This window comes from Opisthorchis viverrini (assembly GCF_000715545.1).
Source record: "Opisthorchis viverrini unplaced genomic scaffold opera_v5_57, whole genome shotgun sequence".
Classification (NCBI taxonomy): Eukaryota; Metazoa; Platyhelminthes; class Trematoda; order Opisthorchiida; family Opisthorchiidae; genus Opisthorchis; species Opisthorchis viverrini.
Genome location: NW_008751714.1, coordinates 635400 through 650156, shown reverse-complemented (window position 1 = coordinate 650156; position 14757 = coordinate 635400). Strand labels below are relative to the sequence as shown.

General features: G+C 42.9%; 1 protein-coding gene across 1 annotated transcript in view; it reads left to right on the top strand.

Moving 5' to 3' along the window:
- T265_13344 (hypothetical protein) overlaps positions 1-14757 on the top strand; it is a gene marked incomplete at both ends in the record, with an annotated part of 62278 nt that overhangs the window by 20142 nt on the left and 27379 nt on the right. Inside the window, 6 exons of the mRNA XM_009168455.1 lie at positions 2629-2736; positions 3808-3933; positions 7269-7472; positions 8726-9058; positions 10274-10405; positions 12667-12744. Coding sequence (XP_009166719.1) covers positions 2629-2736; positions 3808-3933; positions 7269-7472; positions 8726-9058; positions 10274-10405; positions 12667-12744 — 981 coding nt within the window. The remainder of the gene's footprint in view (positions 1-2628; positions 2737-3807; positions 3934-7268; positions 7473-8725; positions 9059-10273; positions 10406-12666; positions 12745-14757) is intronic.

Sequence of the window (14757 nt, the reverse complement as noted above, 5' to 3'; positions counted from 1 at the left end):
ATGACCTCGTGATATCATGAGCTAACTCCGCCTATGTACTTTCGACATACATCTGTTTTGCTTATCTGTACCCGCCACCCACCTTGCCGTCCCATCCGACACTTGTGTGTGTCTGTGTGCGAATGTGCTCGTTCGTGCGATCGCACGGCGGATGAGGGGGCGACCGCAACCCAAACTACGAGTCAAGATTCCGCTCGCCGTTGTTTGGCTTGCGAACGTTGACACCAGGGTGCCGGTCAGTGACAGACTTGTGCACTTTTTGACGCTATGACCGTGGACCACTGAGGTCTGTTGCTTACGCTTGAGAAATTAGTACCATAGAGCTGTGAACCCAATTCTCGTTTGAGGCTAGCTTGCCCGGCCTGTTTTTGCGGCCGGTGATAGTCATAGTGTCCTGACGGTGGCGGGTGACTACGGGTTCTGATCAGACCACTGAGATGTACTCTTACTCTTCGTCATTCCAGTTAGTGTAGGGTGATTCATAACTGTTCAAATCACTCCTGGTTGGGAATAAGTATCAGCTGGTCGTTACAGCATACATCTGTTTTATCTGTACCCGCCACCCACCTTGCCGTCCCATCCGACACTTGTGTGTGTCTGTGTGCGAATGTGCTCGTTCGTGCGATCGCACGGCGGATGAGGGGGCGACCGCAACCCAAACTACGAGTCAAGATTCCGCTCGCCGTTGTTTGGCTTGCGAACGTTGACACCAGGGTGCCGGTCAGTGACAGACTTGTGCACTTGTTGACGCTATGACCGTGGACCACTGAGGTCTGTTGCTTACGCTTGAGAAATTAGTACCATAGAGCTGTGAACCCAATTCTCGTTTGAGGCTAGCTTGCCCGGCCTGTTTTTGCGGCCGGTGATAGTCATAGTGTCCTGACGGTGGCGGGTGACTACGGGTTCTGATCAGACCACTGAGATGTACTCTTACTCTTCGTCATTCCAGTTAGTGTAGGGTGATTCATAACTGTTCAAATCACTCCTGGTTGGGAATAAGTATCAGCTGGTCGTTACAGCTACTAGGTTATTCATTTTATACATCTTTTGAGAAAGCCAAACTGTTGATTTGTTCGGCATATACATCGTGTGGTGTCTTGTATGCGGGATATTTTCAATAAGGGCGATTATGTCACAGTCGTTGACTTCTTTACTGACAGGCCAATCGGATAAACGGAGAAAATATTGCACAATACTGGTCCGAAATGTGACAGACCTGACCGGAAAGAACATAATTAGAATGGGAATCACTAGATATTCAAATGCCTTATAGTGAAGTGACAAACGCTGTAAGTTATCGAGCCAGGAAGGGTGCATTCTGCCGTCCAATCATTTGCAAAGCACTTCGGACCTTTCGAGAAGTCACCTTATCAGGAATGTCTGGAAGGCAACCGTTGCATTTACTGTTAGATAACATTTTGCTCTGGATACTTAATTTCGTTGAGCGAAGTCATAATCTGTCGAGTTTTAAGATAGACCAGAAGCCAACCAGCAAGGTAGTTTACTATCGGAGGGATAGATAACTACATAACCTCGAAGAACAATATATCCTCTACCGTCACTGACTTTAATTTTTGTAATTCATTCTACTGAGTGACAACGGCAATTTTTCGTGAACTTAGACCGTATGAATGGCTAATTTCTCCCACGTAGACCCCCGTATGAAATATTGCCATTGGTGTTCCTCCTGCTCCTTCACCTCTAGATGGTATCCTTCGAAAACTTGTGTGCATCACTGAATACAGTTTGTTCACCAATGATCTGCAGGTCGTTTGTTGTCGCATGGACGGGGCCCATCCCTCTTTTTAACCACTTCGGCTACCTAGACAGGGGAAGTCGAGTGCCAAATGTCGGGTTCGAACCACGGACCTTCCGGTCGGTAAATTCGCGCTCTAACCACTTGGGCTATCTCGCCCCCCCCATTTTTTATACTGCCATTTCGACCGACCAGCCTATGCCTCTTTTAACACCCATGTGAATTTTCAGTCCGGATCACCGAACACAATTTTCTTCCTCACCTATTCTAACTACCACTTGTATTCCCAAATATCATTCCCTCTTTACCTTTCCAACTTCTGACAATCTTCATGTTCCCTGCAATTGAATTTTATCTGTGCAAAAATGTGTCCCTCCACTTGTACTATACACACACGCTATTTCCTTTTTGCATGCTGGAGTTAATTTTTTCAACCAATTCATCATTCGTCCTTAAATATAAATCCATCCATGTCTCGTTAATCACTTTATGGCTAACAGAGAAGTCAATTTTCGTAGGGTAATGTTAAACAAAGTGTAACTAATTTTTCCGATAAAGCCTCAGCTTAATCCTTACTTCGTTATCCATCGTCGTTAACTTTTGATTGTTTGGGCCTACTGACTTTGTACTTCATATGCGTCCTGGGATTTTAAATATGCCACACTTCGGAACAATATTCTGACACATTTCCGACACCCAGAATTCATTCACAGAGATCTCAGATTTATTCGAGACCCCAAAAAGTGAGAAAGTTGAACTTTGAATCTTGTCAAAATTGGGCGATCTCTCCGTTGTTGTACAGCTAACATACGTGACCAATTTATCGCTTACCTTTGTTCTGAAACCTATCCCTTCCTCGGTATTCATTAAAGGACCCTCCAATTGACAAGGACAAACCGGGATTGAAGTTGCCGAACTTCGTTGGGAACATCACGTTTACTGACATCGACTTTTCCTATCCCAGACGTCCAGACATTCAGGTGAGAATCCCTAATGGATCTTAGTCATATTTCGGGATTTCGGTATGGCAGGAAGTTCTTCTGTTCTACGGCACCAGTTCTCAGATTTAGTGATGAAGTACACCACATGCCAAGACTGCTCAGATCATAGTGTTTTTTGAAATTTGTGTGCAGTAATGCTGTGCACTTCACTTGTAGATAAATTAGTTAGACTGTTTGCGGATCGGTTTAAATTACGTTTTGCTTTGAGAAATTTGAGAGCGAATATTGATGAAGATGCAAGAACACCTTTTTATATGCGTAAATTCCATGGGGCAGGGAACCACTACTGTCTTCCAGGCACCTAAGAAAACACATATTTTTTGATATTCACCCAGAATAAATGCAAGTTAAAGCCATCCGATGGTTGAAGGTTTGTGTAGAGGTTAGTTCGTTTGCCGCCAATCTGATATGCTGCCAAAACCGAACGCGTATCCCAACACCCACAACTAATGGATTACCTATTTGGAATCCTCAAAGGAAAAAGGTCTTCGTGGCCTCGCATGCTTCATCAGTAGTATCGACCGTTACAGTGGTAGCTCGTGCAGTGGTAGAGCAGACGTACAGCCGCCTGCAAGGACAACCGAGCATCTCTTTCAATCCAGAAGAAATCAAAAACAATGAGTTCCAGATGTGTGGTTTTTGCAAGATGCTTGTTGGAAGGGTTGGCCTTCAGTTACAAAGTTACTCATTCACTGGGCTGGGGGTCCAAAAACTGGATGTAAATGCTGCTTTCACAGGACAACTGCGCCACACACTAACCCTCTTTTCTCTTCCTGAGATGCGACGGTCAGGCTACATTTATTCCTTGGCCCTTATCCGAGATCCACAGGTCCTCTGTAGTGACCCTGTTTCTGATTCCTACTTCTTACCTAATACCACGGCAGTAGACGGTGCGGTGCAGTGTTGAAATTCCAGCTGAGTTCATGTCACTCCATTACCATATGTGCCAGCGGTAAAAAATGTGAAGGTGGTCCCCCAACCAACTGTTTCGTATATATTTTTCGCCCTTCATTTTCCGATGCACGGATTCCCCTTCGACTTTGCTTGTAGATTCTCAAAAAGTTCAACCTCAGTCTGGAGAGCGGGAAAACTGTGGCACTTGTTGGTCCAAGTGGTTCTGGCAAAAGCACGATTATTCAACTCCTACTGAGATTCTACGATCCGACATCGGGTGTTGTAAGTTTCGAGAATTAGAGTTTAAGTAATCAGCAGTGCATATCACAAGCATTACTGCATTCAATTAAACGTTGTTTCCAAGCTGTAACACAATACGTGGCTTTTGTCATACTGAAGAGCTATGCTGATGCACCTCGATCGAGACTAAAAAGCGGTGCATGACCTAATGTCATGCATTGCTGTCAATCATCTGCAGTCCCAAGAAAGGTTCAAAATCTAAAGATTTTACGAGAAAGACAAACACCGTTGAGCTTAGCTTTCTGATGGTCACAATAAGGATAGCTGGGGCGGTTGAAACTTAATATCGGTTGAAACTTTATCGACCATACTAAAATCCGTATGACTTAAAAGCAGATGATATTTATCAGTCATTTTGAACTTGATGCACAGTATTATTTGGCAACGGATTATCTTGCATAGGTGTGACACACGCACACATACGCAACCAGTAGCTTCAACTATTGCCTGCTTGGTTGCTATAGTCAGTCAGTATCAGTATTAAAATGTATTTTTATGAGTCAGTGATACCTTCTAAATGGGTATTCGTCAACGTTATGAATAGGAGATTGGCTTGATAAAGGCATGTGATACCTGTGGATTATTTAGCGTCAAGGTTGGCATCAAAGACTCCGAGAACACCACTAGTGCAAGCTATGCTTTCTTCGGCCTGCTTCAGATCTAACAGGTTACACCTGCCGGCCTTCTTTTCTACCGAGCTCTCATCATGTTGACACCTTCAAAACGGTGGTTCACCGAACTAAACAGAAAAAATCGCATACCTTTACGGAGTGCTCATTTCGCGTGAAGCTGACTTATGACCAAATACTCACCTATGCACTTTCGGGTCAGTTGATCAGGAGCGCGAACAGAGAGCGATGGTTGAATGTTATCGGCCTGACCAACTGAAGCGCTCCAGAAGAACAAATTTGCCAAGAATGAGTGATTTGTAAATAAGAATGTCCCTTGGTCGAATACAAGTCAGTGGTGGGCAGCAAATTCGCCCATCATATGAGAATCACTTAACCGGACTTCAAGTTTTTCTCAGGACAGGTCCGCATTTTTCCATCAAGTACAAAGTGCACTAAGCAAGACAGACAATTGCAATTAGATTTTATCCCAGGAATGTTACTGCCAGTCCAATCATGGTAGGAAATCTTGTTTTCTATATAAGTGTAGTATTATAATTCCAGTTACTTCAGATTCGTCATCTCACGAAATTATACTCTTTCTGGTAGACAGTGAAGCCACAAGAAGACGCATATTTTGAACACATGGCAACGGACTTTAAGGGACCAAAATCACTGACGTACCGGTTATGTCTGAATGCACAATGTCATATCTGATCATCAGTTGTCTTCGTCTTTTTTGATGCCATTCTCATGAGAAGAATCATTCAGCTAAGTTGATTAAGTAACACTCATACCCTAACCTTAAGGATGCGAACACACGGCTCTAATTTAATGGTAACACAACCAAATCTCATTGCACATCTGATTCACTTCTTTATGCTGAGGACACCTTAGTCTGCACAAATACACAGTTCCTTTTGTAGCTTTCCGATATCAAATACATCAGTTTTTCTTGACAGAAGCCTAGTGGCGTGTAGTCGCAAACTTTATGACCGTTTCGTTTTTTCACCTCACTGGCAAGTAGTTATTGATCACACGCCCATTCACGAAAACGTCACTATTACTCACTTTACAATCGAATATGGTTTACCTGTGACATGTTTGACAGTTTCCCCTTCTTGGGGAACACTCGCCTTATATACAGGAGTTTCCTTCTAACACTTGGATTCATCCTCCAAAGGAGGTGGTTAGTCTGTACGTGATCATTTTTCGGGAGTTGTTTGTTTACACCTTTGGAGAAGCAGTTTTAGAGTATGATAGACGTCAGTCTCCTGCTGGCAAAAACCTGAGTCGCCCACCCACTAAACGCCTCTGGGACGATGGTCTGTCGTACATAATGGAGCACATTTGGGGGAGGAAGTTGGTGATGCTACGCGGTATTTGTTAAGCTGACTGCCTGACGGACCAAGTCGAATAGGCGCATGCAAGGTTTAGGAAAGATGTGTTCACTCGTTGGATCTCCAGGTGCAGATTATCATCAACTCGGTAGCAAACGGCAACCTCCTAGGTATATTTTTTGCTTACCACGATGGGATCTGTTCTAAACTTCTGGGTCAAACAGGCGTGTGTGAACAATATCCTTTGAGTTGAATGAGCCAGATCAAACAGGGCTGCATACTTATCTGTCAGAGTGCGTAGAATAATGACTATATTCCCCTCTAGCCTTGACTTGAGGGTGCAAAACTAGCACATCTATGCGGCGCACATTTTCTGGTGTTTACTGATCTCTCCCGTGTTGGAGGCATTGTGATGTCCGCAACATATTCAGTAGTACTGTTATTTTCATCATTCATATATGTGCCAGGTTTTTGTGCCACATTAAGGGATTGCAAAAAAACCCACACAAATTCGTTCGTTCTGCCTAGGGTAGACAGTCTTCATGGACGGTAGAAAGATTCTTCTTTTGGGGTTGCTGCCCCGAGTGTTTTTCTCTGATAGCTGCTAAGTGCTTGTTCTCGTGCGGCATATCTTTGACAGTGTTAGGTTCGTTGGATCTGGGGGCATCATCGCAGCTGGTATAATTTTTTTCTGTTTTAGCAGTCACCGCATACATGTTCACTTTCTCTTCTGATGTCAACCGGCTTCGACACACAGGTACTGTGTTCAGAAGATTTTTCAGAGCCATCTTGAAGAAAATGATAAACACTTTGGCTTTATTTCGTCACTTTTCTATCACATTAAGTGTTGTGCACCATGCTCCATCTAGGTCTCGTCGTGAAGCTCTTGCGTTTGTTTATTAATTTCATTAAGGGATTATTGTATCTGTTAGTTCGGGTTAGAATTTGACGTAAAAATAGTCTTTTGGTTAGAATCCACAGGGTTGTATCACGGGATCCTCATTCACCATTTTTCAATTACAATGTTTCCCCCAGAACCTAGATATTTTAGTGTGCTTAAGTTGTCATTGTGACAAACCATTTGGCCTTCAACTATTGTGGACGACTCCGCGGATTATACATCACAGGTCATACTCTCAACTCTCTCAACAATATTACAGGTGACGATTTGGGAAGTGTCCCACTAGATGTGATCTTAAGCCATGCCAGTATGGTTGAGCTAAGCTAGTCATATGTTCCCAATGAACAAATGTGCTCATTGGATTAACATCCCGTTTGACAGAATCAACCGAATTCAGCCGTTCTTTCTGTAAAAATTTTATGAATGCGTTTAATACTGTCACATTTTTATGAACCTCTTTATCGGCAGATCAAAGTCGAAGGCACTGACATTCGTCAACTGGACTTGAAGGCCTTTCGAGCACAGATGGGATGTGTTCAGCAAGAGCCAATTTTGTTCGAAGGCACAGTGAGTGAGAATATTCGCCTGGGTAAAATGGATGCAACACAGGAGGAAATTGAAGAGGCCGCGAAGGCGGCAAACGCACATGACTTCATCCTGCAGCTGCCTAATGTGAGTGTCTTCCAAGTGAAGTGTTTACTAAACTTATACCCAGCAGTGATAAGGAATAAATGACTGTGATAAAATGTAGATCTCTAATGACAGATATAAGCTCATCACAGTGATTTAGTGCAAACAGGATCACTTTTTTGTCCCGGAACTTGGCTAAATTAATGGACGGTATACCCGGGAGGCAGCAACAAAGTCAAGCGCTCTCAACCGATGTATTGAAAGTAAAGCCGAAAAGTGATCCTTAATATTTGTTGTCCTATATTTATAGTGAATTCTTATGATACAAAGGTATACTGAACATTTTGAGTAGTTGGTGCGTGATGACCGTCTGGCCCTCCTCAGAATGTGTGATGCGAGTCGTCCTTGAACCAAGGTACGCCTGAACCTGAAAGCGATTTCTAATAAAATCCTAGAAGACATCTCTGCATCGATCATAAAATGAAATAAAGAGCAAGGGGAACCCACGGTCGGTCTTAAGAGGGCACATGAAGTAACCTGTGAGAAAATGCTATCAGTAAAAGGTAGTTGTCAAATAGTGTTATCGCTGTATTTGTCACAATTTGCAACTCTCTGGTGGGTTAAACCACTACCAATTACAGTGTTGAGAGATCAACATCTAGGTGGAACGGCAGCATCCCGTATGCGTCCATCATCTAAGAATGCATTGATCTTAACATTTCCGAGGCATTTAAAATCCCTCTTCTTGAAAGTTCTTTATTCATGCAAAGTGGCTTATGATCGAAATTTCATATCCCACTACATTTCTGAGCATATTTACCATACTGCTATCTGTAGGTAGTTGTCCTTTGGCTAACAATGTGGTTTTTAATCGGTTTCTAATCCCTATGAAGCAATGAACCCAGGTCGTTCAAGTAACACCTCCCAAATGAACTTGCCAGTTATTCCAACGAGCAGGACTCGTGGATTTCCCACACACCGATAAATTTATCATTCTAAGTCAAAGGACAAACAACATCCGGTGAAATATTTTATGCGCAAATTAACACCACAAAACTGAGTGATGTTGCACTGAGTTTTCTTCATTACATTGGGTTATGTATTAGCTTTCTGTTCAGAAAGCTTTAGACAATTCTGTAATTCAAAGGGTGATTCTGCTAATAAGCATGCCTCCTTCCTTGAGTCTTTCCTTGTATTCTCTGTCATCACGCTTGCCAAAATGCTAATTTTGCTGTTCGGAAGATTTCCTAATCTAATGTCCCTTATCCCAGTTAACATGTTCTAAATCTTCACAGGGTTATGAAACAAAGCTTGCAGAGCGTGGGGGTGGAATGTCTGGAGGACAAAAACAGCGCATCGCCATTGCACGTGCTCTGATTAGTAAACCAAAGTTGTTGTTACTGGATGAGGCAACCTCGGCATTAGACACACGATCCGAAAGGATTGTCCAAGAGGCGCTTGAAAGGGCCTCAACTGGGCGTACATGTGTGGTTGTCGCTCACAGACTCTCCACCATTCGCAATGCGGATTTGATTTTGGTGTTGAAGAATGGAGTTATTTGGGAATCAGGCAACCATGATGAACTGGTGGCAAAGAATGGCCTATACGCAACCATGTTAAGCAATCAAGTATGTTAATTATTGGGTGTGTAATAACGTTTAGATGATCTTATGTTTGAAAACCCATATGCGCGTTTCATTTCACCAGAATATTTTGGAATTTTGATAACTGCATTTGGGGTTCGTAGCTATTCGTCGTGGCATGATCTCGAATCCCAATCCTTGTTGCAGTGAAAGCGTGCAAGGGGACGTATGTAACAGAATAGGGAAAGTCCTATCGAGAAAAAAACAAACAAACTGCTTGTGTGGAAACGGAGGTAAACTCGTGTGGCACATTTGTAAAACAGCGAAGATAATCCAAGTAACGTCTTTAATAGTTCTTTTAGAATAACCTGAAATACATATTTGCCAACATATACCGCAGTAAACACCGGTACGCTGGAAACTAAGCTTATCTCTGACACGGGAAGTAGTTTAAACAGCAGAACACAACCTGGAAGAAAGTGGTCCGTATTTTGCCATATTTCTGGCCCTCAGTTTGAAAGCAGTTTTTGAGTAGTCTTGAGAGCGATAACTCCTCCAGAACTAACATGTACCTAGCATTTGGAAAATGGAACATGTAATTTGCGAGGTGAGTCCCGCAGGTTTTTACTTAAAAGCCATATGTCTGACTTGCTGTCATTAGGCACATTAGGTACATTAAAGACTAGTCAGAACTAGTCAGACAATGATGAATGAACAATGGTTCATTAACGGACGACCGAACGGGAGCGCAGTGGTATTCTCTTTGGATGACATTTGCATCAGTATGAAAAAGGAACTTTGCCAAAACTATGACACACAAGTGCGAATCTTTACGTGAATCGGCTCGCCATACAATGCGCTGATAAACACGGATCAGTCGTGTTTCGCGTTTTGCCGTCCTCTTACAAACTAATCAATGCGCGCTTACTGTGACTCTGTAATATGCTAGTTTGGCTGGATTGGCTAGTCATTTGTCGTATTTGTGATCAGCATTTGTCATAGCTTTTCCTACCAATGTTAATACTTATACATTCCCCACTGAGCAGCTGATATTCAGGCTTACGTACCGTATTACTTGTCGTATTACACTTCATGCTCACGCTGAGTGCGTTGTGCGGTAGCATTTTTACGATATGTGATCTAACCATTCCTAGTTTGTAATATGCTTTCAGTAGTCAGCTCATTTACCAAAAAAGTGACCGCTGTTTCCTTCGATACAGTATTCTGTTAACACGTTCTTTTCATGTCCATGACCTATAGAAACAAAGTGATAAGGTTGCCGAAATAGAGGGAGACAGTGAGGATGAACAGGCAGTAGATGGTGCACCGGAAACTGAGAAGAAATTGAAATTCCAAGACGACAATGTATGGCAGCTGGATGCAGATAATGAGGTAGGTGGAATAATATCAAAAAAGATGTTTAAATCGCTTTTCTTCCAGGCAGGTCTCGAAAGCTTATTGAATTCCACTACAGCAGTTTTCGTGTTTTCACCACACGATTTTCTGAATCCCTCGAGAAACTGAAGCGATTCCATTTTTGGATGTGCTGACAGTAGTTGGGGTCATCTGTGGATATCAGTACACTGGCCAGGGCTTGTGACTCTGTTACCGCCTCTTCAAACCACGATCGGTTCGATGGGCTGCTAGATCAGCCAATCGGTGCATTTCATGCACACATGCACACACACTCGCGCTTGATTCATACACAAGTGGAAACCTGCTCACACTTGCCAGTATCTCACAACTTTTTCGTGCTTGTCTTGAATATGTAGCTAATATATATTATGTCGTTTTTTGCAATTCATGGAGGATCCAAGAATAAAAGTTTGTTTGAGTATATTATCATTCAATGTATTCGTAGTCTGTGAGCTACTTATATTATGGTGGCTGACTTCTGTGCAACAGTGATCTCACTTCACAGTTGCTTTGTGCCGGTGCTGTGTAAAAGAAGCGGTTGTCGGCGATTCTGCATAGACAGAAAGTCAATTTCCAAAGTCGCCAGGTTGATGTTCAGTTGTTCCTCGTAGGAGTTAACAATAGTTACCCAGATATTCAGTGGGTCCCAAAGCGGCCTTGGCGAAGAGCCAGCGCACTACTTGAAGAATACACTTCAAATATATTTCAATCCAGTCTTGCCTGATTATCCCCACTTTTAATCATAGTTTTCATTTGTCGATCTGGTGCAAACTGTTTGCATTACCCAGCCTCCTAATTTTTGTCCCCTTTCTTGTTCCGACCTCATTCTAAGTAACATCCTTGTCAAAATCCATATTCCATTCACCTAATCGACGCCTCAGTTCCACTAAAGTGGACATGCAAAAAATACCCTAACGTGATTGACCCCTGAAGAATCCGCTTCTGGGTTTGAACATGGGCATTTTACGGTCGCATTACCGGATTTCTACAGCAGATCTAATATTCTCTTCGAAAACTGAGCTTTAAACCAAATTTGGTCTTATATTGGAGGAAAAATGGTTCGGATAGACTCTACCTTCACTTGTATCTCAGCTGCAATGAGGCTATCAAACGTGACACAGACGTTTTACTATAAACAACAAAGAGTGGTCAACACTGTGCAAAATGAAGAGTAAGGGATTTGCATTAAGGGTGTGCTTCTCAGGTCGGGTATTCTTCTCTGCACGGAGTAGATATCCTGCTCTGCAACGTTAACGTTTAGTCAACGTTTATAAGTTTTCAGAGATAGTACTCTAGATTCGAATTCGTTTGGGTAGTCAAAGCACATTGAACCAGTTGAGAGCAGTCGATATGTTACTCTGTGTTCCACACCTTACTTGACACTCGACCTGTGAAACATGCAGCCTTTCCGATATGCTTACAGACCATACACTGCAATCTTGCTGGTTGGAGGTGTAATCTCTTCATGCGGAACAGAACCGCAGAATGTCCACGAAAGTGAGGGCTAGATTACATGCAGTTAGGTGCAGCTGGCTCACTTTGATTGACTGGCAGACAGTTGAAGAAGGCTAGAATATGGCTGGAGTCACATAATTTACATCCGTCGGGATACAGCACATCGCTAACTCCTTGGTAGGCGTGTTTCATGGTTTAATCATCTTCGCGTAGTGTTTCACGACTGATGATCACAGTGCGTAAGTGCCGTAAAGAAATTCATATGAGGAAGAAAAAATGCTGCGTTCGAGAAGAAGGACTCATTAGTATGTTCAACTTCTCCCGGACAATGGTTATAGGTTTTCAAATGAGCTTACGAACATTCTGTATCCACTTGACCTTCTGAAGAAAGCCTGTAAGAAACTTTTTTAAGTTGAAAAATACAATGAATCGTTTAGCCGTAACACCCTTATGGTGTCTAGTCGCCACTTTTTCCAAACGAAGCACAAGGGTTGAGCTACTGCCGTTTGTTTAAGTCTAGGGTTTGGGTTCGAACGATAGGCCTGCCGGTCAGTGATTTCGCGCCTTAACCGCTAAGCTATCTCAAATTTGTTTCTGAGGTAGACGTGAGTATAGTTGTTGATTTCAGGATAGCATGATAGTCTCCTTACAGGAGGAACATACAGACTTTCCTTAGATTAAGCGATTGAGGAATAAGCCTGCGAAAGGATACAATGGCTACTAGTTAACCCGACGAATACAAGCCTTATTCTTCCTAACGGTCCATTGTTCTTTGTTTATAGTCTATCTCAGAAAGCATGGCTTCTGCACTAAACTTCCGCCAAAGGAGGAGCTTAGTGTCACAACAAATGCGTGAAAAGGTAAGTTGTTGGTCCTTGGTTATTAATTTGTTTCACTTTAAAAGTGCTGGCATTAATGATTGCTTCATACATGTGGTTAAGGGGACCGGCCTCTGGAAAATCTCTTGAAAAGGAAACCTAATAGATGGTAAGGTTTTTGTGAGTTACTGGTTTAGTTGGACACATGGCATTCGCAAAGACCTTATATCTCCCATGCTCCAACTAATGGTCGACCCTCCTACTATTCTCTTTTCGATCATTATCCTTTGACCCATCTACACTCATTTGGCCGTTAAGACCTTTCAGATTCACTGCGTTGACTGTCCATGACACGGGTTGTCACTTTTATTCTCTTAGACTCAATGAAAATATCGATTTCGCTCTATTTACTAGTACCATTTTGGATTCCCTTCAGAGGCCCGTTACAATTTGCTGACATTCTCATCAAATGCGCACTTTTCGCCACAATGTTTTCTCCCTTATCCCCAAGCGTTGTTCTATGGTTAGACTCATTTTGAATGTAGTCCAATGGCCACTATCGTCGTACTTCTGCTACACTTTTCCTAGACCATTTTCAGGTTAAACACTTCTCCATGAGATATAAAAATTACCCCGGATGGGTGTCTTCCTGGTGGGATTGGAGACACACTTCGCACTCTTTTTGCACAAAGCTTATGGAATTTAAGTACAGTCCGTTTTTCGAGATCCTTCCATGATTGTGACTGAGGACGTAATATTAGATGGTAGACCTGTCTTATAGTCATCCACTTATTTCGTCTACATAATAACAAATAATTGCTGTCACCAGATCACATCATGTATGTGCCAGCAAGCTTGATCATTCACCAATCAGTGCATTCTTCACGGCAAAAAGGCTTTCCAGCTCCACATCTTAAATCCATAGATCCTCTGTGTTGTGCGCGAAACCCAGGTTTAACTAATGGAAACTAATGTTTTAACTGATGGCCCATGAGTACATTGGGTAACAACAGCAGAGCAAACGCCTGGAAATTCTGGGTTGGGTGCACAGGCATCATTTCCTTTTGGAGAAATGATGCAGTTTTATGAAACAGAACAGTCTGGTCCATGGGAAATCCATACGGCGTAATTTCGTCGCTCCATGGAACTTTCATTGCAGTGCTGATTACTGATGTTGGGGGTGAGGGTACGCGGTAACCGATTGATTTTCTAGGCAGGTCAGCATCGGAAAAAATATAAGGGGGTGGATAATGCCAATCGGCTGACGAATCGATTGAATTTTGCTTTTATTCACTTCAGTCAGATCATGAACCACGACGATTGTGTTTTGGTTCTAGTTGCCACAGTCTCCGTGACCAAAAACACAGGAGTGAAATACAGACACGGCCAGGCGTTGAAGACCGTCCTTCGATCAGTTAATTGATGTTGGTTCATTTTAGTGGTGTGCTACAGAGGGATGTGGAAGCCCAACTGACTGTATGACTGACCCATGCATCCCAGTGTCACGAATCAGCGGAATCCACGGATCGAGGTTGTAGCCGGTTACTGGTTAGTGCTTTCATACTTTTTACTGGATCACTGTCTGTCCCACTGTCGATTGCTTCTAGTCAGCATACAGAGGTTAATTGATGCATAATTAATTCAAATCAGGTACGTGGTATCGGAGTCATCATCATCATCATCAACGACAGCATGACATCAGTGCTCAACACCAATGCTTCACTGCCGTACAGCCATGACTTATTTGAAAGCCTTATTGTAAAGAAAAGAATAAAGGTGGATGGGGAGGGACTTAGTGATAGCCTAACACAATCATTCCGAGGTTCCTACACCTCCAGACATTCACTCAGGCATTCTGGACAGAAACTGACAACAAGAACGCCACTGACATCGGTCGGCAGCCATATATTGTAGTGTCTCCAACCAGACACAGTGAGGATCACGCGGTCCCCACCCTGGAAGGCGAGTAGCACCGACAGCACACAAGCGTTTCGTGATCTCCTTCATATTCCTCTGCCAGGTCAACGGTTGGCCACCTCTCTGTTTACGCCACTC